This window comes from Euprymna scolopes, unplaced genomic scaffold (genome assembly GCF_053919585.1).
Source record: "Euprymna scolopes isolate OS-2025 unplaced genomic scaffold, ASM5391958v1 sca73, whole genome shotgun sequence".
Classification (NCBI taxonomy): Eukaryota; Metazoa; Mollusca; class Cephalopoda; order Sepiida; family Sepiolidae; genus Euprymna; species Euprymna scolopes.
This window is the reverse complement of record NW_027633802.1, coordinates 13454-39099: the sequence shown is the minus strand read 5'-3', so window position 1 is coordinate 39099 and position 25646 is coordinate 13454. Positions and strand designations below refer to the sequence as shown.

Below are 25646 nucleotides of genomic sequence, written 5' to 3'. Positions count from 1 at the left end.
TAAATGGCCTCTCTGATTGCATTTGTAACACACTGTCCATTGCAAGAACTTCCTGCAGTCTCTTCTCATGTGTGGTCTCCCGCATTCGAAGCATGCCATCCCCGGGTATGGCAGATTCCTGTCCCACATCCTGCTGTACCATTGCTGTCGTTCCTCCAGGCTCCGTGGGCTGGGTGCTCACCAAGATTTTTGCAGTTTTAAGCAGCTCACTCACATCCAGCGTCTCCACTCCCGGGACCTGCTGCAACCTTTTCGATATCTCTTCCGGGAACCCGGTAACGAAAGTCATCTTGACTACGTGACTCGTGGCATGTCCCCTGATGCCCGACAACTCAACCAATCTCCTTATCTCATTTGCGTAGACATCAACAGATTCACCAGTCCACCTCTTCTCTTTCAACTTATTAAAGGCCTCGAAAGGCCCCTCTGCAAAAGCTTTGATCAGTCGACCCTTGATGGCATCCGCGTCACCGTTCCTGCTTGCTAAGCTCCAAATAAAGGGCCAGTGCGCCCCCTTCTAGAAACAGTGGTATTACTGCGGCCACATCATCCAGCCTCTGAATCCTTGCTACAAGGTCCACTTTTTTAAGCCACGCCACCACATCACCGTCGCCATTAAAAGGCTTAATCATGTTGCTTAAGTCTGCGTTGGCCATCGCTGAAATAGCTTGAAGTATAATGGGGGGGGGTCACCTCAAATACACAAACGGAATATTACAGATAGATTATCGCTACAGTCATCTGTCTCTACTCTCGTTGCCTTCTCTCGTGCCTGAGCGGGAACAATCTCGCAGCACCGAGAAATGAACATCGTTTTATAGTTTCCATCTTCACGCTCACACGAGATTACGCGAGAACGGACGAAATAAAAGTGCTGGCCGCCATGTTTGTTCTTCCTTTTCTTTGCCTGAACTCACTCGCTGAGCACCCACAGGAAGACTTGTCTTTCTTGCTTCTAACCACACCTTGGACAATATTAATCTGTTGTGACTGTTTCGGGGATCTCTACTTTTCAATGATTGACTTTGGACAGGAGACTATCAATATGAAGGAAATTACATGTAGAAACGACAGCTCCGGCTACAAACGACAATTATGCTTAAACGAGGACCGATAGTAGAAGTGATGAATTACAATGAGTTAGGATATTGTGTTAAGAGCCACCCAGATGATGCTCGGAAAATGGAGAATTAGACGGTACTACAAAGTGGTCCGTGTTCCGTTGAAAAATAGAAAGGAGTGTTATCATTGGAAAATGGAAACGATAACAAAGAGAAAGGAGGGAAGAGAATATATTTTGGTGCAACATGACACCCAAGGTTGGACAATGAAAAGAGACAGTTTCGAAAAGATCAATTTTTAATTTTTAATTTGAGTAAATAGTATAAAAATATCGTCTGATTAATAATCATATTGTATTCCAAGTTAAATGGATTTCATATATAATAACCGACTTCTTGATATTATAGGAATGATTGTTATTGACATCTAGATATTAATGAGGTTTCATATATAAATGTGATATGGTGTGTGTGAGTATGTGTACGAGTATAAAATAAAGAATGCACTATATTTCTGATACTATATTATATATTTTTTATTTTCCTCACACAACATGTGAAAGCATTTGCGATATCCTGCCCTCATCAGCCGCCAACTAGAATGATAACACAGTTTCGGTAGCTCAAGGTGGTACTGGCACTCCTGGCAAGTTATTTAAAGAGAAACAGATCAACAAGGATAAATTATAATGTCGACTCATGTCAGTCTTTTCTCTCTCGACGAAATCCAGCTTGATGCATATTGAGTTGTGTTTTTAAGACGATCAGAGGCAAATTTCAGATTGTGGCACGTGATTTCTGCTTTTGACTGAATGTCTTAGAAATCCACGACAACCAATCTCAATGGGAATCATAACCCTTTTTCCAGTCGGCACGCAGTATCTCATATCGGTTTTTCTTCCGTTCATGAGCCTCTTTCTTGTTTTCCATCCCAGGGGACGATCAATTCTATGAGGAAGAGACTCTTCTTTGAATCGGACCATGCTATAATTTTTAGCTGCTTTTCTGTTTGGGTTATGTGGATTGGAAATTGTAGAGATGTCTTGAGATCCACAGAAATTTTCCAATCATTGGCTCAACTCAGCAGCTACACATTACACAGTGCATTCACCTTCTTTGCAAAACTGAATTATGGGTTCCTTCACTGTAGAAGATTGCTGGTTTGCTGTCTCACATCGTGTTTTCAACAATCTCTTTATTATTTCCAAAGCCTTGTTATGTCGCCATGAAGTGATTGTGGGCATGTAGATATTAGATAGATATTACATTGCGCAAGGCATCCCGATCATGTTAAGTCTAAATCAATATATCCCCATTATTTTAAGTTGTTCGCATTTGTTAGGAAATCATATGTAGAGCGAAGAATAAATGGCATTGCCAGTGATTCCATTGCAATTAAGGATTTCCATGATAATTTAATTGTTCGATGTCATTCCAATTTGTCCATGCACATTGTTTGACCTTAGTGACAGCAATGGATGTTCTTCGCTCTTCTTCAAACTTCCTGACCTCTTCGATCGCTATGTCTCGTTTTTCTTTTTGACCATCTTTTGAGAATACCTTGCTGCTGGTGTTGGCCAGTCCAGCTTTATTGGTTTGAGTGACATTCCGCCTATTATGTGGTCTTAATGACCAACCATTTTTTCCCTTATTTTATTTCTGGATATGTACTTTTTAATGATATCGTCGGCTGAGTCCCTCGTTATCATGTGGAATCTCACTTTTCCAATTTTAAACTCTTCCACCAATAAAGATATTGGGAGTCCAAAATTAGTATATAAACCTACCTTTGAAAAATATGATTTCTTTTTTTTACAAGGTGGTCACCACTTATCAAGGCCCAGAATCCACTCAGGGATAAGGGTTATTGTAAGTACAGTACGTTGTGTGGATATTAAAAGTGTCTACTTAAGGGGGCGGTTCATCAGGAATTTGTTTGCATTGGACTTGAAGACATCCAAGTTGTAGTCAGGAAGGAAGCAGGCAGACGGAACAGAGTTACACAGGCATGCAGTTCTAAGGAAGAAGCTTTGTTCATGGAATTTGCGTTTTGATTTAGGCATAGATAAAGAGTGGGGAAAGTTTTTGACAGTGGATTCAGCTAGACGGGTGTTTTTTGTAAAAGATTGGCGAGGGGGAACCAGAGATTGGAGTTAAGACGAGCACCTGCCATGGAAATAACGATAAAACAAAGATAGGTTTGCAATGTCTCTTCTGTGGGAGAGAGGTTGCAGGGTAGAGAAAAGGGCATCCCCCACTAAGCCACGAAGTCTATTTTGTACTCTGTCAAGGCAAAATAGGCTGTTTTTAGCAGCTCCTGCCCAGATATGGCAGCAGTATTCCATCCTTGAATGTACTTGGCTTTTATATAGATAGAGAATTGCATCAGTAGTGAGATATCTTCTGGAGCGGTAGAAGGATCCAACCATCTTTCCAGCGACCTTGGCAACAGACTTGATGTACGTGTTCCATTTCAGATCAGGAGTGAAGGTCAAGCCCAGAAGCTTGTCAAAACATGGGGCTTCTCCTAGACGAGAGCCATCCATTTCAATTGATGCCAGATGGGGATCAGAGCGTTGATGATGTAAAGATAGGAGTTTGGTTTTAGATGCATTAAAGGTAACCAGCCACGTCTTCCCCCACTGAACAACTCGTTCGAGATCAGAGGAGAGAGAATCAGAGAGAGCTTTGTCATTTACAGCCTTTAATATGTTGCTGTAGATAGTCGTGTCATCAGCATAGATGCCAATGAATGATTTAAGTATGTGTTTTGGGAGATCATTGATGTAGATCAGGAAGAGAGTTGGGCCCAGGATTGTACCCTTGAGGGACTCCAGCATTAATACTGCAGGCCTCTGATTTTTGTCCATCAACTACTACTCTTATGAGCCTATCAGAGAGAAATGATTTAATGATAGAGAGAATATTTCCAGTTATACTGTAGCTGGAGATCTTGTGAAGTAGGCCCTTATGCCATACCTTGTCGAAGGCCTTTGATATGTTAAGAGCAATTGCCCTGGAAAGGAAGCCTTTGTCAAGAGATGCACTAATCCTATGAGATATAACCGTTAGCACATCTGTGGTAGATCTTGCAGAACGGAAACCATATTGCATGTCACTAAGAAGGTTATTTCTGCTGAGGTGGTTGACTACTTCTCTATTTAAAATGGATTCCAGCAACTTACTCATGACACACAGGTGGCTAATTGGTCTGTACTGAGAGGGAGATGACTTATCACCTGAGTTCTTAAATACAGGGCATACTAATGAGGTTTTCCAGGGTGTTGGAAAGCACTTCTCCTTAAGGCAACGCTTAAACAGTTTTGTAAGTATGGGAGCAAGTTCTGGTTGAAGCTTTTTTAACACTATAATTGGGATGCCATCAGAGCCAATAGCTTTACTGGAATCAAGGTTCTTGATTAGGTGGCGATCTTACGCACAGATATTTATATGTTACCTAGCTTATTGTGTGTTATAGGAGAAAATATGGGGAGTTGATAGCCTTTGTCGCATAGGGTAGAATTAGCTGCAAAGTTCTTAGCAAATAGTTTGGCCTTGTCTGATGCTGATGAGATGACCCCTGGTCCGTTGATAATGGTTGGGATAGAACGCACACTTCTATTCAGGATCCTATTTGCCAAAACTGGTGGAAACCAAGCCGCTGATCAGCTACTTTGGATTTAACAGACTGGGCATATAGTTCGCTTACATTTTTTATTACTCTTTTACAGTGGTTGCTGGCGTTCCTGAAAGCAGCTTTAGTCTCAGTGCATTGTCAGGATTATGCCTATGTATCAATGTTGTCTATAACTTACAATGTGCTCAGTGTAATAAGTCTTATACAGGTAGCACCACCAAACATTTATATCTACGCATTAAAGAACATTTGAACACACATAACTTTTTTTTTACAAAGTAGGCACCATTTATCAAGGTCCGGATGGCACTCGAGGATAAGCGTTAATGAGTGTACAGTAATCAATGGGACAATATCATAGTGATCGTAGGATAATATTGTAGTAATTGTTGAACTGGAACCTCCTTCACTCGTACCAATGCACTAAGTAACTGTCTGTCTTGTAACGTCACCTGTTTAGTGTCTGAACAGCCAAAGCGCTCCCAACCCCTCCAAGCGACCTGCTTTATATCACATTCATCCACATGAATTTCACGAGATTACACAAAACCGTTTCTGTTAAATATCACAGACGCCATCTTGCTTTTTCTTTTTCTTATCCAACGTGCATGACAAGCAGACGTGGGCGTTAAACAGGTAGGTCATGTGTAATGTCCGTTTCTATTTTCCCGACATCCCCCGCTGATCTCATGATCACAGAAATGACAGGGAGGTGGCGCTCTCTTTCGTTGGGTGCTTCTTTGGAGGGGGACTGTGCAGGCCTCTTGTTCACTTGCACTTTCATCAGCAGTCTGAGGGTTGAAGAACCCTGCCTACTTATATCGGATTCGCTACTTGATGAGGATGAGGATGGTGCAAACCAGAGCGATGGCCCACTAGCCTCAGATCCAGAGTTGCTCCCGTCAGCCAGTGGTGCTTGCAACTGTGTTGCCGGCCTCAGGTCCCTAACATGACGGGGCACACCGTCAACCATGACTGACTGCTGACTCACCACATCGGTCACTCGACCCCGTGTATATCTGTCAGTACACCGGCTTCCCAGTGGCTTCACCCAGACAGGATACCCTGGTGCGTATGGCCCCTGTCCTTCCTCATTGGCAACTTCTCTGTTGGGGTAGATTCCCTTTTCTCAGACTCGGTATTGGTATATTGCATTTGCCAGATGGCACATAAGCACACTGCAGTCGTAGCCACACCCCACTTCTTCAGTGCAGAAGAACATGGATGACAGCTGGCGAATAATGAAGGAGAAGTCCTGGCACCCGAGTGGTCTCCAGACCATGAAGCACATAGGTCCACAATCAGGTGAGAAAGTGATATCCATGCCCAATCTCTGCCACGTGTCGCTCACTCCCAATTGCCCTTTTTTCCACTGTACAGAGCCTGGTCGATTGATTGACATGCCTTGCAACTTTCCACTGCTCTCTTGACATCTGCTCTTCTTATTTCTGGGTCAACCATCTTGGCAAAATATAGTGTCCGCTTAATCCCTGGGTGTCCGCATTGTTGATAAATCTCACTGATACGATCCGTATCCATATCAAACGTGACAGCTGCACACGGTTGTTGCAGTGTCTCAGAATCTCCCTGGGTATCAGCCAGCAGCCACTATTGTGGTGCTTGTGTCAGCACATCTGCTCTGTTGCTTGCAGACCTGATCAATGTTACGTCTGCAGTCAGGTGGTACTCTTTGATTGTATCGATCAGGGTGGTGAGCTGTATTCGTATCATCTCACTCGTTGCCCGTGTGGTTAGCTGTGCTCTTCCAGTCAATGCATCGCTTATCCACCGATGAGTGCACGCAGAGTCCATTATAATATGTAGTACCTTGGCTTGCCACAAGCGCCAGGGTAACTCCTTTCAATGTGGCATCAAGTTCGGCCAGGTTTGTGTCTAGAATCATTTTCTGGACAAAGCCAACAGACGTATTCGATAACACCATCATCAACCACAAGGGCAACCACAAGGGCTAGTGAACTAGCGTCCACTCAGACCATGAACTCGTTTCCGTTAACACACCAGTTTCCTCATACAGGGTCGTCACGAGTCACCCTGGCCACAGTTTCTGTTAGCATGCCCAGGAGCGTGGCATCATGCACTTTATCATCCCATCCCAATGATACAGATGTGGCATGACGTTTTATGGCTGCCACTGCCACCCTGAGCCAACCACACACAGAGAAGTGGCCCACCAGCTTTCCGCAAACAGAAAAAACACTCCAATGAGTGATGTTGAATGGGACTTTCGGAACATCACCACCTCTCCTCCAGTAGAGCCCCTCTTTGCTAGCACTCACATGCAGGCCAAGTACTTTTACGCTCTGGTTCCTTGCATGTTAGTCCAAAGTTCTGAAAGTGCTCTTCGACTGACTGGGCAGACATGAGACTCTCATTTACAAAGATATCGTCGATGTAAGATGATGTTGCCTGGCGCACAGCCTCATCCTGTTGCCGGATTGCGTGCATAATTGCTGTCATAATGCCTGGTGCCATGTTGAGACCGAACCCTAGCCTGGTTAGACACTAGCGAGTCCCTTTAATTTCCACAGTCTGAAATGACCACAGCTCTTTTTCAATGCGTATCTGCAGGTAGGCCCTGCGCAGGTCCAGAATTGCCACGTCCGACCCTTGCTGCAGCCACTCTCTTAATTTGAGCACACAAACATCCCCCCCTGCTGAGTATGGGTCGACATGTTCATTAAGTTAACTTTAGTCCATGATGGGTCAGACCTTCTGTTTGCTATCTTGTAAGACAGCCATCAGGGGAATCAATCCTCGGGGGGGAGGGGGAGCCGAGCTCATCCTCGGGGTATGGAAGATCCAAGTCTGCAGTTCTTCATACTGCTCCCTGAGCCTCAGTTGAGGGAGTCTGATAGTCGGTTCCGTAAGGATATTGGTGGTTGATCACTAGCCCACTTCCAAGATGCCATCTGCGCGTTGGGTTCCCTGTCATACTCCGCATGAAAGTCAGGCTCGTCCAGGGTAATTGCGGCGCAAACACGTTTCTCATGTTGGGACAACTCTATCTTGCCAGTGCAGTCCATAGTGATTCCACCCAACTGTGTAATCAAATCCATCTCTAGAAGTAGGTCGTATCCAAGCAGCTCTCCATCCACCACCAGGGCTTGCATGACTACTGCAGGCCTGTCGCCGATGCTTGTGCTGATGTCACTCACCCCACAAGAAGCCAGCAATCCACCACCCACAGTTAGCACCGGAATTCTCTCCTTGTACCAAATGTTGCAACATGCTTTGTGCACCAGGGTCTGAGTGCACCCAGTGTCTACAAGGGAGAAGCATTCACGCCCATTAACGCGCACAGTTACTGGGGGCAGCGCCTTGTTCAGTAACGATCTGGAAGAAGACTGTCGCTGTAGCTTCCTCCCCTTGCCCGTTTCCCAGACAGGCACGGGCCAGGTGTCTACGGTTTTTACACCTATAGCACTGAAGCCAGCTAAGCCTTCGAGTCAGTGAGTACAATGAGAAACAAACATGGGCTAAATGATTGGGCCCACTACACTTGTAGCAGCTTGTAACTGTGCCCAGGTCCTGAGATCCACCCTGTAATGGCTGCATGGCTGCCGCGTGGTCTACAGTCTCTGGACTTCTTTTTAGTATCGCCCGCGCCCGTGCTAATACTTCAGAGATGTCCTCTCGTCAACTTGGGATGAGGCTTGGAGCAGATATTCCACACTAGTGGGCAATCCTGAAATAAATGCGCACACCAGGCCTTCCTCTGACATTTCTTCGAACAGAACTGCAAGCTTCTTCTTTAGTTCTGCTAGATATCAACCATCTCCCCAGAATGTAACTTGCGTGCCATAAACTCCTTCCATGCAGCAACGGGATCTAATTCAAATGTGAAATCTGCCTTCTTTTCATTCGTTAGCTGCTAGTATACAGTGTATGCGCCCCCATCGGGGCGCATTGGGACCATGCATTCCAGACGCTTCACACCACTGAGCTGACATATCAATTCTGCCTTTTCCACTCATTCCTGTACTGACTGCTCAGCGCTGCTGCCATCAAACAGTGTAATCAGCTTAGGATCGAGGAAGGGTCGATGTTAGTCATTGCCAGGGTGGGCTTTAATTGGTCTTTATCGGAGGCGATAGTGAATGACGGTTATATCAACGCTGGTCATTTTAGTCCTGTCCAGTACTTCGAAGTAAGTGGTGTGGCTCACTATGGTGATATGCAAAATTTGCTTCAGCTTGTGTTGCTGGAAGCGTTCCAGGTGTTTTGCATCGCGTCTGTACAATGTACATGTTACACAAGCATAAAGAAATGTGGAGAATACTACTGCCTTGAAGACCATGATTTTAGTGGCTAATTTCAGTGCATGGTTGTAAAAATATGCAGCTGTTGAGGCGACTAAAAGCGGAGTGGGCTAGCATGATCCTGTTTTCCACATATTTTGTACATGTGGGAGTAGATGTTATGATGCTTCCTAGGTAAGGAAACTGGTCAACTCCTTTTAGTGATTGACCATTTACAATAGTGTTGGTAGCAAGAGTCCAGGTGATTGTTGGACTAGTGTTTTGGTCTTTTCTGTATTGATCTGCATCCCAAAGCATTCGTAGGCTGCATTATATGCATCTGCTAGTGACTGAAGGTCATGTGCAGTCTGACCTGGGGTGGTGTTGTCATCAGCATACTGCAGCTCTCGCACTAAACATGTGGAGGTCTTAGTTCTAGCACGGAGTTGTGCTAGGTTGAAAATTCCCTCGTCCTGACGGCAATAAAGATTGATTGATGCCGTGTATGGTGGTATCTCATTTAGCATTGTCGCCGTGTAAAGTGAAAAAAATGTTGTTTCATTCACTTATTGATGGCCCAGAGAGGGACTTCTGATGACGTCCTCTCCACCACCATTCCCTCATGTAGGGTGATAAAATCAGGTGGGCAACCAAATCTAGTGAAGACTGCCTGTATGGCAAGTCAGGGTACTTTTTCAAAGGTCTATGTTAAGTCCCAGAAAATAAACATGATGGGCTGCTGGTGCTCAAGGTTCTTTTCTTGTAATTGACGTGTGCAGAAGATCATGTCAGTGGTACCGCACAAAGGTCGAAATCCACACTAGGATTCTGGCAGAACATCTTCTGCGAGGACGAGGAGGCGGTCAAGGAGAATGCAGGTGAATATCTTTCTTACGGTGGTCAGGAGTGATATACCTCGGTAGTTGTTACTGTTCCCTCAATATCCTCTTGAATATTGTTTTGATTGTTGCATCACGGAAATCACTAGGGTGGGTCTTCGTCTCCCATATTTTCAGTATGAGGTGTATGAGACCATTCCTCAGCTCTGGGCCACCATGTGTAAGTAGCTCCAGTGGGATGTTGTCAGGTCCAGGGGCTTTGCCAGGTCTCGTGCATTTCAGGGCTTTGTTAAAATCCTGGATGGAGGGTGGCAACGCCATCCAGTGTCAGACAGGGTAATGTGGGGCCACTCACAGGATGTTGTTTGGGGTAACAGCCTGGTCGTTGAGAAGTTTTTCAAAGTGGGAACTCCATCTTAGTAGAATTGCCTTGGTGTCAGTGATGATTGTGGTACCATCCAGATTTTTTAAACCACCCTCAGATGACAGAATGGGGCCGAAAATTACTTTTGTTGTTGCATAGAAGTTTTGCAGGTCTAGCTGGTCAGCGTACCTTTGTATTTTCTCAACTTTCTTTGGCCACAGGTTCTGTAAGATGGCATTCACAAGCTTAAAATCTTTTGCCAATGGATCATGAAGCTTGTTGCAATCGCAGCGTTGGTGTTGCGTATCTTTCTAGGTGGTCGAGCGGTAGTCATCATCAGTTTGGAGAACAGTAGCCTGTGATCTGTCCAGCAGTCATCTGCTCCAGACATGGTTCGTGTGATGCAGACATCTTTTCTGTCTCTGGCCTTGGTTAGCATGTTGTCCAGAATATGCCAGTGTTTAGACCATGTTTTCTTTGGTCACAACAAGTTGGTATTCACACAAAAAACCTAGTAGGAGTAATCCATTGGCATTACAGTTCCCGATCCCATGGTGGCCAATGATCCCCTCCCATAGGCGGTAGTTTTTGCCCACATGAGCGTTAAAGATGCCCAGCACAACGAGCTTGTCACTAGTAGGCACTCTCTGGATTGTGTAGTTGAACCCAGTGTAAAATGCAACTTTGTCTTCGTCTTTTGAAAATATCTAACAGGTAAACTCTTAAACTACTGGTTACATAACACTGAAATTCTACGGAAATTCAAGGGTGGTGTATAGTGAGTAAATTATTTGTTTACATGCATGGATAACGCATACAGGCATCAGCAAATTGGCATGAAAATTGTTCATTCAAACTCGTCGACATATTTGTATTTGTGCATATGCGCAAATCCAATCCATCCATGCATTCATGTTATTTGTATTTATCAGGAAAAACTGCAGAGTCATTCAGACATCATTTCTCTTTAAATTATGGTGTAGGTGGGGACAAGATCATCGCACTAATTGACAAGAGTTTTGATAAGGCATAATATTCTCCTTTTTATTCGAATAGAGAGAGGGGTAGGTGGGGATAACTTCCGGTACTGACGTCATCCCTCTTAAAATTATGGTGTTAAATAGTGGACAACTTGAGCTCTTTATCGCATGGATTGGCAAGAGTTTAAGGAGACAATCCTCTCAGATATTATATGAGACAATCATCCCAGTATCTCCTCCTGTTTATTTGAGTATGGGGGAAGATAGGAAAGGGGGAGTAACTTCCGGTGATGATGTCATTCCTCTTATGGTGGTAAGTGGAGGATGACTTCAGATTTTCATCATATGAATTGGCAAATTCTCCCAGACTTTATCTCCTGTTTATTCGAGTAGGTGTGATAGGCAGGGGGTTACTTCCATGATGACATCATTCCTCTTCAAATTATGGTGTAAAGTGGAACAATGAGAATATCATCACATGGATTGGTGAGTGTTTAAATGTAACAATCCTCCCAGACACTATTTCCCCCTATTTATTCTAGTGGATGGGGTGATATGCAGGGGGTTGATAACTTCTGGAGATGACGTCATTCTTCTTCAAATTATAGTGTTAATTGGGGGGAAACTTGAGATTATCATCACATAGATGGGCAATATCCTCTCAGATATTATCTCCTTTTATTTTAATAATTAAGTAATAATTAATTCATTTTTTACAAATAAATTAAATACTAAAATAAGTATTTATTAAATTTTTATTTACAGTTTAATAATTAAATAATTATTAATTAAATTCTCATCTAAAAATCTAATAAATAAATAATTAATAATTAAATTCTTTTTTACAAATCTTATTTTTATTTTCAAATCTAGCAATCAAATAATTATTAATTAAAATTATTGTTACACAAAGGGCTCGGTCTAAACCGGGTTGACATGCTAGTATATATATATATATATATATATATATATATATATATATATATATATATATATATATATATGTGTGTGTGTGTGTGTGTGTGTGTGTGTGTGTGTGTGTGTGTGTGTATTTATCTGGATAAAAATGTGGCGCACGTCTGCAGATGGAATGTGGGGAACATGACAGCTAAATCAGAATTGTTTCAATATTTCTCACGAATGTAAATAAAATTTGTTATTGTTTGAGAAGGAATGTAGCAATTAAAGGTAATGTTGATGTTTTTAAAAGTTGACAGAAATGTGACACAAAAAGATTGGCAGATTGAGATTTGATTGTCAACCAAGCGGACACAACGAGATACTCCTCTTTATTCCTCTCCCACTCTTCTCTCTCTATTTTTATTTATAAATCTAATAATTTAATATTTATTTAATAAATTCTCATTTAGAAATCTAATAATTAAATAACTTTTAATAAAATTCTTTTTTACAAATCTAATAAGTTAATAACTTTTAATTAAATTCTCATTCACAAATTAAATAATTATTAATTTAATTCATATTAAGAATATAGTAATTAAATAATTTTTAATAAAATTTCTTTTTACAAACTTGATAATTTTATAATTATTAGTTAAATTCGTTTTCCCATATCTAATTATTAAATAATTTCTAATGAAATTTCTATTTACAAATCCAATAATGTTATAATTATTAATTAAATTCTTGTTTACAAATCTTTAATAATTAAGTATTAATTTTTTTTACAAATCTTATAATGAAATGATTTAAATTAAATTCCTGCTTGCAAATCTCATTATTAATTAATAATTAATTCTTATGAACAAATTTGATCATTTAAAAATTGTAAATTAAATTTTTCTTAGTTATAAATCTAATAATTAAGTAATTATTGATTAAATTCTTGATTTAAATTAAATTCTTTTCCATAAAATTGAATAATTATTAATTAATATTTTATGTATAATATAATAATTAAATAATTATTAAATAATATTTTATATACAATATAATAATTAAATAATTAAAGAACAAAATATTATATTAATTATATTATATTAATAAGCGAAACTGGCATAGGGCCAACCACTTCCCTAGACGAGTTCATAATTAAAGGTTACTCTAACTTAACATCTAAATCTGACCCCCAAAATCGCCATGGGCATGGAATATGTGCCTACATTAAAGATGGCTTCCCCTGTGTCAGGGATATTTCCATAGAAGACCCCAATTTACCTTATATGTGCTTCCGGGTTGCATTTGCTTACACCACTGCATTTATATTTGCCCTCTATCGCCCCCACAACAGCGGAGTTACTGTCTTTAAGAGTATATCTGAGAAAATAGACCACATCCTGTCTGCACATCCCTCGGCTTACATTCACATTTGCAGTAACTTCAATGTCGATAACGTGGAATGGCTGACCCACTCAAATAAGACAGATGATGAGGGGAGGTTCTGTCATGATTTTTCCATTGCCTATGACCTCACTCAGATTGTTCGCGAGCCCACCCATGTGCCTGATACTACCGGTCAGTATGCAAGCCTTCTGGCCTTTTTCTCTCAACTTCCTCTGAGCTATGTTCATGTTTCGTTCTATCTCCTCTAGGATCCTCCGACCACTCCGCTGCATCAGTTAAGATAAAAATGAAATGTAAGAAGTCCTCATGTTACATGTCCCCTTTTCATGTAAGAATAAAAATAGATTTAGTTAAAATGAAAATGAAATAGAATAAACAAAATTCGAACCTCGTAATTTAGGTTTAGAAATAGATTACGAGAGAGAATTAGAAAATGGAATGTAAAAACAAACCATTGTTTAGCTTAGAGATAAAATAGTTTTAAGAAAAGGAATGTGCATTTGTCAATTCTGTTATGAAATTGAAGTGAAGAATGCAACTACAAGATAATTTAATAAACATGTTTTTAACATATTGGAAATATAGGTGACTGGATATAGGTTAAAATTCCTTTTGTAAACAAAGGAAAAAGTTTTGGACACGCATTTCCAGAACACGTGAAAGAAGACACATGTTTTAACATGTGTATGACGTCAATGAAAATGGGAAGTTCTCAATATAGTTAGAAACTTGAAAGTTAAGCAGGGAGAGTCTGAGGACAAGAGACAACAGTCTGGAGTCCAGAGATGGACAGTCGAACGTCTGGAAGCGAGACGGTCACCTTTGAAACATAGAATGTAAAACTTTGAATTCTTGACTAAGAAAACCACCAACCGGTCGAAGAAGAAATAAACCCATCATGTGTTTTTATAAACGTCATCTTTGTGTTGTAATTCTACCAAAAAGTAAAGTGAAATTGTCATTATATGTCTTATATATCCTGTGTTTTAAAATGTCTTCACATACACAATGTCTCTACATCTCATATCTACAATGTGATCACTAAGACTGTCTCAACACTGTCTCCTCACTCAAAAAGCTTCTACACTTCTAAGTATGAACATTTTATATAGATGAATCTCTTCATAACACGAACACAGAACGCAACATCTCTCTTAATAAGACTCTCTAAGACTCACTTTTAATAAGACTTCCTAACAAAGAACAATAACAAATATAACAACGAACAATAATAATAAGACTTAATAATAATAATAACTATATAACACTCAGACGTACCTCTCCACCGTACTGTATACCGATACTCTATGGCTGACTGGGATAGCTTCCGTACATTCATATCTGACCTACCTCTGCATGCCATGTTTGAAAAGGATGTGTACTCTACGGTATCAAACCTCACCGAATGGTTAATTGGAGGCATAGACCGATTCATACCATTCAAAAAATTTCAACAAAAACCTAACAGCCAGCCATAGTTCTCCTCAGAATGTGCTGCTGCCATCGCGCACAGAAATCACTTTTTCCTACCAACGTAATAGATGCACTGAGACTAAAGCTCTTTCAGGAACGCCAGCAACCACTGTAAAAGAGTAATAAAAAATGCTAGAGAGCTAGATGCTCAGTCCGTTAAATCCAAGGTAGCTGATCAGCGGCTTGGTTCCCGTCAGTTTTGGCAAATAACAAATAGGATCTGAATAGAAGTGTGTGTTCTATCCCAACCATTATCAATGGACCAGAGGTCATCTCGTCAGCATCAGACAAGGCCAAACTATTTGCCAAGATCTTTGCAGTTAATTCTACCCTATGCGACGAAGGCTATCAACTCCCCATATTTCCTCCTATAACACACAACAAGCTAGGTGACATACAAATAAAATATCTGTGCGTGAGGTCGCCAAGCTAATCAAGAACCTTAATTCCAGTAAAGCAACTGGCCCTGACGGCATCCCAATTATAGTGTTAAAAAAGCTTCAACCAGAACTTGCCCCCATACTTACAAAACTGTTTAAGCGTTGCCTTAAGGAGGAGTGCTTTCCAACACCCTGGGAAACCTCATCAGTATGCCCTGTATTTAAGAACTCAGGTGATAAGTCATCTCCCTCTCAGTACAGACCAATAAGTCTCCTGTGTGTCATGAGTAAGTTGCTGGAATCCATTTTAAATAGAGAAGTAATCAACCACCTTAGCAGAAATAACCTTCTTAGTGACACGCAATATGGTTTCCGTTCTGCTAGATCTACAGCAGACGTGCTAACGGTTATATCTCATAGGATTAGTGAATCTCTTGACAAAGGCTTCCTTTCCAGGCCAATTGCTCTTGACCTATCAAAGGCCTTCAATAAGGTATGGCATAAATGCCTACTTCACAAGATCTCCAGCTACGGTATAACTGCAAATGTTTTCTCAATCATAAAATCATTTCTCTCTGATAGGATCATAAGAGTAATGGTTGATATCAGATGCCCGCAGTATTAATGCTGGGGTCCCTCAGGGGTCCATCCTGGGCCCAACTCTCTTCCTGATCTACATCAATGATCTCCCAAAACACATACTTAGATCATTCGTTGACATCTATGCTGATGACACGACCATCTACGGCAACACATCAAAGGTCGTAAACGACAAAGTTCTCTTTGATTCCCTCTCCTCTGATCTCGAGCGAGTGGTAGAGTGGGGGAAGAGGTGGCTGGTTACCTTTAATGCATCTAAGACCAAGCTTCTATCTTTACATCATCAGCGCTCTGATCCCTATCTGGCATCACTTGAAATGGACGGCTCTCGTCTAGGGGAGGCCCCATGTTTTGACAAGCTTCTGGGTTTGCCCTTTACTCCTGATCTGAAATGGAACACGTACATCAAGTCTGTTACCAAGGTCGCTGGAAAGATGGTGGGATCTTTCTACCGTTCCAGAAGATATCTCACTACTGATGCAATTCTCTATCTATATAAAAGCCAAGTAAGGATGTAATACTGCTGCCATATCTGGGCAGGAGCTGCTAAAAACAGCCTATGTTTCCTTGACAGAGTACAAAATAGACTTCGTGGTTTAGTGGGGGATGCCCTTTTCTCTTCCCCGCAACCTCTCTCCCACAGAAGAGACGTTGCGAGCCTATCTTTGTTTTGTCATTATTTCCATGGCAGGTGCTCGTTTGAGCTCCAATCTCTCGTTCCCCCTAGCCAATCTTTCACAATAAACACCCGTCTAGCTGAATCCACTGTCAATAATTTTCCTTACTCTTTATCTGTGCCTAAATCAAAACGTAGATTCCATGAACAATGCTTCTTTCTTAGAACTGCACACCTGTGGAACTCTCTACCGCTTGCCTGCTCCCTCCTGACTTCAACATGGATGTCTTCAAGTCCAACATAAACAAATTCCTGATGAACCGCTCCCTTAAGTAATGACACTTTATAAAATCTCCAATACTAATGAATACTGCAACACTATCCCATTGGTTACTGTACACAAAATAATCCTTATCCCCGAGTAGCTTCTGGGCCTTGATAAGTGGTGACCTCCATGTAAAAAAAAAAAAATTAATAATTATAGATGAGAAAAATACTTCTATAGTTTCAGGATGAGAGCAATAATTTCTGGAATCATTGGCAATTTTCCCAAGTAACGCCAGTGTGCGGGTCCTGTTTGTTTTCAATAAAATATGAACAGTATGAAATAAAATGAGCTTTTAAATATGAAAATAAATACGGATATTTATTTTTATGATAAACATGAAATACTATGCAAAGAAATTTGGTTCGTTAAATCTTACGCACCTGTTATTGCACTTTATCTTTTTTGTAATTAACGTTGACTATTTTATATGTCAGCCATTTTTAATCCTATCTATCATGTATGGAATGATGTAGTAACAATTAGCTATACTTTTAACTGCGTCTCAACAAAACTATAACTTTCATTATAAATTGGAATTAAAATGTTTTTATATTTTACTAGCAAGGCCACCCGGTGTTACTCGGGACCGTATACGAGGGACGTGCAATAAGTAATGCCCTTGACTCACTTCCAGTTGTCTGATTTAGCTAAAATTTTGCATGTGCAATGATTTATATTTCTACGGGTTATGTGGCAAATTACAGCTCTGAACTAATTGTGGTTTCTGTTTTACAGGTGTTTGAATTGAGTCAGGTGTGAAATGGAGCCTGTTGAATGTCGAGCAATGATCCGGTTTTTATATTTCAAAGGACGCACACCACAAGAGACTTTTGATGAAATGAAAGAAACTTATGGTGATAATGCTCCATCATATGACCTTGTCAAAATCCTGGCATCATGAATTCAAACATGGTCGAAAGTCTGTGGAAACAGCTCCCAGACCTGGTCGTCCCCCCCTTCTGCCATTGAGGCTGCCATTTTGGAAGATCGGCGCATTACTGTTCGCTAAATAGCCCAAGATGTCAAGATTAGTACAGGGTCTGTGGAAACTATAATTCATGACCATTTGCATATGCATAAGTTGTCTGCCAGATGGATTCCCAGGTTGCTCACACCATTTGCGCGAGTGCTCGAGGATGAATTTGGAGATGTGCCAAGAAGATGAGTCAAAGTTTTTCAAAAGATTGATTGCACAGGACGAAACTTGGGTCCATCACTATTATCCAGAGACCAAAGCCCAGTCAATGCAGTTGAAGCACTTGGACTCACCACCTCCAAAGAAGACAAGTGTGCAGCGCTCCGCTGGCAAGGTCATGCCCACAGTGCCCCCTCGACGTAAATACCCCCGACAAACCCGACAGGCAGCTAAATCCCACCCCTTCACAGTAGAGATCCCTAGATGTAAGAGAGCCTTCTACTCCAGTAATTTCTTCCCTAGGACAGCTAGACTTAGAAATTCCCTGCCGGGTCCCTGCTTCCCCAACTGTACTGACATGCAGAAGTTCAAGTGCAACGTGAACCAACATCTTGCTGCCGAACTCCCTACACAGTACCCCTGATGCCTATGTCCCTGATAATAGCCCCCTACAACAAAGTGGCAATATGCCTTGTTTGGGGTGAAAATGTAATTAAAAAAAATGTCTAATTAGTTTAGGAGTAATTCCAATACATAAAAATATATAAACATATAAACATAATTAAAATTCATAATGATCGGTTAATTAGTTTAGGAGTGATTCCAATGCATAAAAATATATAAACATATACACATAATTAAAATTCATAATGATCGGTTAATTAGTTTAGGAGTGATTCCTATACATACAAATATATAATCATATAAACATATTTAAAATTCATAATGATCTGTCAATTAGTTTAGGGGTGAATCCAAGACATAGAAATGTATAAACATATGCACATAATTAGTATTCTTAATGATCGGTTAATTAGTTTAGGAGTAGATCCAATACCAATGCAATTACTTGATCTATTTGCGTGATTTTTGGAATGTAACAAATAAGCTGATATATCATATATATTTTAAATATGACATTTTCGTTACGTAAATCAAAAACATTCTTCTGTATTTTTTTAATAAAAGCGTTCTTGTGTATTTATCACATAACATTTAAAATCAAGAATATCGGAATGTTAAAAATAAAAAAGAAAAGAAATTATGGAGATCAAACGCGCCACACTTGTGTTAGTAATCGATCACGATAACCATTGCACCAGTGCGACAAAGCCGTTAAAGGCATTGTGAAATATCTAAATAAATAGATTCCTCTTTTACTCAATGTACGCATGCGCACAACGACGCTATGGCGCTATTCTCGTCAAGGTGTCATTTTTTTTCAAGTTTTAGCCCCTTTTTTGAATTCCTTAGCAATTGTTTTAGCCGATTATATACCTCTAATAAAATTCTGCACCAAAAATGCAATCTTTTCAGCTATTGCACGTCGTCCAACGCTCATCCGTCTAGGAGGAGATACAATTTTAAAAACGGAGACACACATACACACACACACATAGTGAGTTTTATATATTAGATTACTGTTCCTTGGAAATAATTTCCTTTTTATATATTTTATATTTTATTACTGTTCCTTTATGTTTCCTTTGAAATAATAAATATTTTAACATCTTGTTTCCATCATAAGTATGCTGCGGCCTAATACAGTCGAATATCACAGGTCGAGTACAACTAAAGCAAATACACGCAAGCAAAGAGTTTACTAATCATAGTTTTTCGATAGATTTTTCTTGTCACTTTTATTTTCATGTTTGAATTTCTCCTGTTTTTAATTGAAAGCATTTTAACCGATTAACATTTAAATGTTTATCAGCAACATAAACATGTTTATCTTTATTAGAAATGTTTGCTATTGTTTTATTTTTGTACTTGTTTATATCTTAAAGTAAACATGTTTATTTTTATTAGAAATGTTTGCTGTTGTTTTATTTTTGCAGTTGTTTATATCTTAACATTCCTCATCAATTATTTGGACATTTATCGCGTCAGGAAAGTCGGTTACGACGAACAGTTTATTATGGTAAGTTCGAAACAATCATTTACAACTTTTACCTTCTAGTCGCAAAGAAGGAATCATTTAAATAAACAACGCGTCTAATGTGTGTTGTAAATTGTGATCAGTCCACATTGCGTTCTCTATTTGTGTGGCAATCCACGAACTGAAAGATCAAAGAACTAATCCTAAGTTTTTCGATATATGATATACAGGTGCATCAATTTTTGTTCCAGATATTTTAAATTAGAAAAACTTGTTAAGAAATAATTGATTTTAAGTTCGTCCGTAGTAAAAAAAAAGATAATACAAAACTCTCGGCCCGCGGACGTTATAGTGTCCGCGGGCCGAGAGTTTTGTGTTATCGTTTTTTTACTGCGGAATAACTTAAAATCAATTATTTCTTACCAACTTTTTCTAATTTAAAATATTTGGGACAAAAATTGATGCATCGCTACATTTCTATATTTTGTAATATCTACAGCAGTTATTTGGGTTTTTTCATTGTTTATTTTTGTTACATTTTTTATTTGTTGGCAGAGAGAGAGAGAGAGAGAGAGAGAGCGATTGAGAGAGAAAGAGAGATAGAGACCGATTGACCGACCGATGCTGATGTTTTCGTTAATTAAAATATTATTGCTACTGCTTTATTTTCATTTGTGTGTGTGGGGATGTGGGTGTGGTGTGTGTGTGTTCTTACGCTCATCTATGTGTGCGTGTGTGTATGTCTGTGCGTGTGTAATTCCGGAATATACATTAATTCCGGAATACAGATTTATATTTGCACATACACACACATGCATATATATATATATATATATATGTGTGTGTGTGTGTGTGTGTGTGTGTGTGTGTGTGTGTGTGTGTGTGTGTGTGTGTGTAACTCACTCCTCCGTTGCAGCAACTAAATAATGTCACCCTCACGCTCAGATACATTCACTCAGTATTGGTTGATGTGACGTCGCTGACTTTTTCACGTCTGTACGAAACGTCTTTGATTGATACTGGGCCATAAATTAAAAAATGAGAAGCATATTGTGAAGAAAAAAAATCAAATAAGAAATAAAACAAGAAATTCAGAGTAGACAACAAATATTCTTAATGAAAATAAATAAATTTTCCCCACTCCTTATCTGTGCCAAAATCAAAACGTAGATTCCATGAACAAAGCTTTTTTCTTAGAAGTGCATGCCTGTGGAACTCTGTTCCGGTTACCTGTTTCCCACCTGACTACAATCTGAATGTCTTCAAATCCAATGTAAATAAATTCCTGATGAAGCGCCCCCTTAAGTAAGGCACTTTATCAAATCTCCAATACTAACGTACTGTACACGCAATAACTCTTATCCCCGAGTGGCTTCCGGGCCTTGATAAGTGGTGACTACCTTGTAAAAAAAATATAAGAATTGTGAGGGACTTGCGTTTACAAAAACTCAAATATGTATTTCTAATGAGCAATCATCGTGCCGCATTTGTATTTCTGAGAAGAAATCAATTTGATCCAAAGGCATTGATTTGTATATATGTATGTATGATAAGCTGATAAGTTCGTTTGAATGCGGTTGCTAATATAATGATCATTCAGTTCATGGTACTTAATGGGTCTGACAAGTTCAGATAAGACAGAATCACATTTTACTATTAGCTCTACTTCTCTGAGAAATTTTCCATTTCTAGTGTCACCGAAGGCCAAATTTCCCTCTGCCAAAATCTGAATTAAATTAAACAAGCGACATAAAACTGCCCTTCGCTTAATGTCTGCTTAATTAGTTTACTTGATGTTTCGACTGTTTATCATGCAACATCATCATACACTCCTTATTTTGTGTTGATTGTTTAGGTGGCTTCAGAGTTTTCGACAGACAGCTCCACTTCTTACCAAATCCTAGGAACGAAGGCTCTCCACGACTTTTGCTTTCACTACTGAACAAAAGACAAAACAGAAACCTCGGTCAGCAGACTTCGAATAGACAAGCGGTCGGCAGTTATTTTTCCGTGTCAAATAATAGTTTTTTTCTGAAATTTTTCACGGTGGATTTTTCTGGTTTAATGGAAAATCATAATCCGTCATCTGAACTGAACCTTTCGAAACCAAATCAATTCCTGTGTTTGACTTAATACTCTACAATCAGTAAGATCATACGAGATACGACAAAGCAGAAAATACCTTAGGTCTGTATGCAATATGTATATTGATTTGGTTGGCCGTTGCTCATCTGGTACTGTATTTCTATGCTCGGAATTAAAAATGGATGCAATCTGGTAGAAGAGATATCAATGTTTTAGATTAATCACAAATCAGATATCCTGTATGTTTTTACAACAGCATTTGCTACTCTCTTCAAATTTCTTTTCTGGGCCTTGCTGAATTTGTGAGCATGTTTCATTTTAAATTCAAGTCAGCATTCAATAATTATCAAAATACAGTTTATCAATCAAAATAACCTAACAGCAGAAATAGAAACGTGCATGCAGTCCTTAATTAACTCTGTTGAACATATGTTTCTGATATCACAAATAACGAAGTGTTTGACAAAAGTGTATAATCACTAGTGTTATAGACCGAGTGTATAATTACGGTATATATATGTAATTTCAATCTCTAGGTGATAAAGAATAGTGTGTGTCAAAAAGATTGTATACCGCAACAGGATGCAAAGTTGCAAATAAGGTTTCAAGCAGCAACGTAGGTGTGCATATGTATAGATGACCAAAGATGTTCATTGAAGATTCAAATAAACAGTTCAATAAAAAAATTTCCTTATGGCAAAAATGGCGTTTACTCTTATTTGTTTATTAAAAAGTATTTTTCATTTCTTTAAAATAGATTTAAGAAAAGAAAAAAAAACGCTTACAATCGTAAGAAGCAAACTTTATTATGTTTTTTAAGGTCTTAGTCTGATATCAGTTGACTCTACTAAACTAAAAATGTAACTTTCAATACTATAAAATGGAAAGGGAACAAAACAAAGAAACAAAAACACTGGCAGTGTCAAACCGTCCTCTTGTCGATACAACGCACGAAATCCTTTTTCTTTCCTCAACTTTTAATATAACTTGCGATATACTTAAATTATCAATGTCAAACAGGACTTTTTTCTAATATGTGACACTCCGTTTTTCTCAATGCTAATACGTTAGTTAGTGGTGTAGTCTTCGTCTTTTTTTCTTTGTGAGATTCATACATTTTCGTCTTTTTTTCTTTGTGAGATTCATACATTTTCGTCTTTTTTTCTTTGTGAGATTCATACATTTTCGTCTTTTTTTCTTTGTGAGATTCATACATTTTCGTCTTTTTTTCTTTGTGAGATTCATACATTTTCGTCTTTTTTTCTTTGTGAGATTCATATATTTTCACTTTTGTGAAGAAAAAATGTTTTAGGGCTAAACAATTTAATTACTAATTGTATCACTTCAACAATTGTAAGATTCCTGTTTTGATGGTAATGTGTAAATATTGTTTGGTATGTTCAACACTTCCCAACATTTTAATAGTAAATGAACCTTATTATAATCATTTAAATTCGCATAGTCATAAAGTTATTCGCACAGTTATAAAGATATTCGTATCGCCTGAAATATGTTACAAACATAATTTCGTTTTCAGAGTCATAATTAAAATATTATTTTGTATAAATGCAGTTTACATCTGACCCCTATTCGATAAATTGCATTTTTCTGTTCTTGTTTTGTATGAACAAAACATTTCTTCAAATGTGTTCATTTAGTTTAATTATTAAGAAATAATAATAAATAGAGAACGAGAGTTTTGCATTTAAGTCTAATATGTCTATTAAGTGTAATATATCTAATATGTCTAATATATCTAATATGTCTAATATATCTAATATATCTAATATGTCTAATATATCTAATATATCTAATATGTCTAATATATCTAATATATCTAATATGTCTAATATATCTAATATATCAAATATATCTAATATATCTAATATGTCTAATATATCAAATATGTCTAATATGTCTAATATGTCATATATGTCTAATATATCTAATATATCTAATATATCTAATATGTCTAATATATCTAATATATCTAATATATCTAATATGTCTAATATGTCTAATATATCTAATATATCTAATATGTCTAATATGTCTAATATATCTAATATGTCTAATATATCTAATATATCTAATATATCTAATATGTCTTATATGTCTAATATATCTAATATATCTAATATGTCTAATATGTCTAATATATCTAATATGTCTAATATATCTAATATATCTAATATGTCTAATATATCTAATATATCTAATATATCTAATATATCTAATATGTCTAATATATCTAATATGTCTAATATATCTAATATATCTAATATGTCTAATATGTCTAATATATCTAATAAATCTATATGTCTTATATGTCTAATATATCTAATATATCTAATATATCTAATATATCTAATATATCTAATATGTCTAATATATCTAATATATCTAATATGTCTAATATGTCTAATATATCTAATATATCTAATATGTCTAATATGTCTAATATATCTAATAGATCTAATATGTCTAATATGTCTAATATGTCTAAATATATCTAATATGTCTAATATGTCTAATATGTCTAATATATCTAATATATCTAATATATCTAATATATCTAATATGTCTAATATATCTAATATATCTAATATGTCTTATATGTCTAATATATCTAATATGTCTAATATATCTAATATGTCTAATATATCTAATATATCTAATATGTCTAATATATCTAATATATCTAATATATCTAATATGTCTAATATGTCTAATATATCTAATATATCTAATAAATCTAATATAGTCTAATATGTCTAATATATCTAATATATCTAATATTTCTAATATATCTAATATGTCTAATATGTCTAATATATCTAATATATCTAATATGTCTAATATGTCTAATATATCTAATATGTCTAATATATCTAATATATCTAATATATCTTATATGTCTAATATATCTAATATATCTAATATATCTAATATATCTAATATGTCTAATATATCTAATATATCTAATATGTCTAATATGTCTAATATATCTAATATATCTAATATGTCTAATATATCTAATATATCTAATATATCTAATATGTCTAATATATCTAATATATCAAATATGTCTAATATGTCTAATATATCTAATATGTCTAATATGTCTAATATATCTAATATATCTAATATGTCTAATATATCTAATATGTCTAATATATCTAATATGTCTAATATGTCTAATATATCTAATATATCTAATATATCTAATATGTCTAATATGTCTAATGTATCTAATATGTCTAATATATCTAATATATCTAATATGTTTAATATATCTAATATATCTAATATATCTAATATGTCTAATATGTCTAATATATCTAATATGTCTAATATGTCTAATATATCTAATATGTCTAATATATCTAATATATCTAATATATATAATATGTCTAATATATCTAATATATCTAATATATCTAATATGTCTAATATATCTAATATATCTAATATATCAAATATATCTAATATATCTAATATGTCTAATATATCAAATATGTCTAATATGTCTAATATGTCATATATGTCTAATATATCTAATATATCTAATATATCTAATATATCTAATATATCTAATATGTCTAATATGTCTAATATATCTAATATATCTAATATGTCTAATATGTCTAATATATCTAATATGTCTAATATATCTAATATATCTAATATGTCTAATATGTCTAAT

General features: G+C 37.4%; 1 protein-coding gene across 1 annotated transcript in view; it reads left to right on the top strand.

The window, feature by feature from the left end:
• Nucleotides 1-22631, top strand: part of LOC145276125 (sodium/hydrogen exchanger 2-like) — a gene marked incomplete at its 5' end in the record, with an annotated part of 87247 nt that extends 64616 nt beyond the window's left edge. Inside the window, 2 exons of the mRNA XM_080127669.1 lie at nt 19815-19897; nt 21711-22631. Coding sequence (XP_079983795.1) covers nt 19815-19897; nt 21711-21797 — 170 coding nt within the window. The remainder of the gene's footprint in view (nt 1-19814; nt 19898-21710) is intronic.
• Between the last annotated feature and the right edge of the window lie 3015 nt (nt 22632-25646).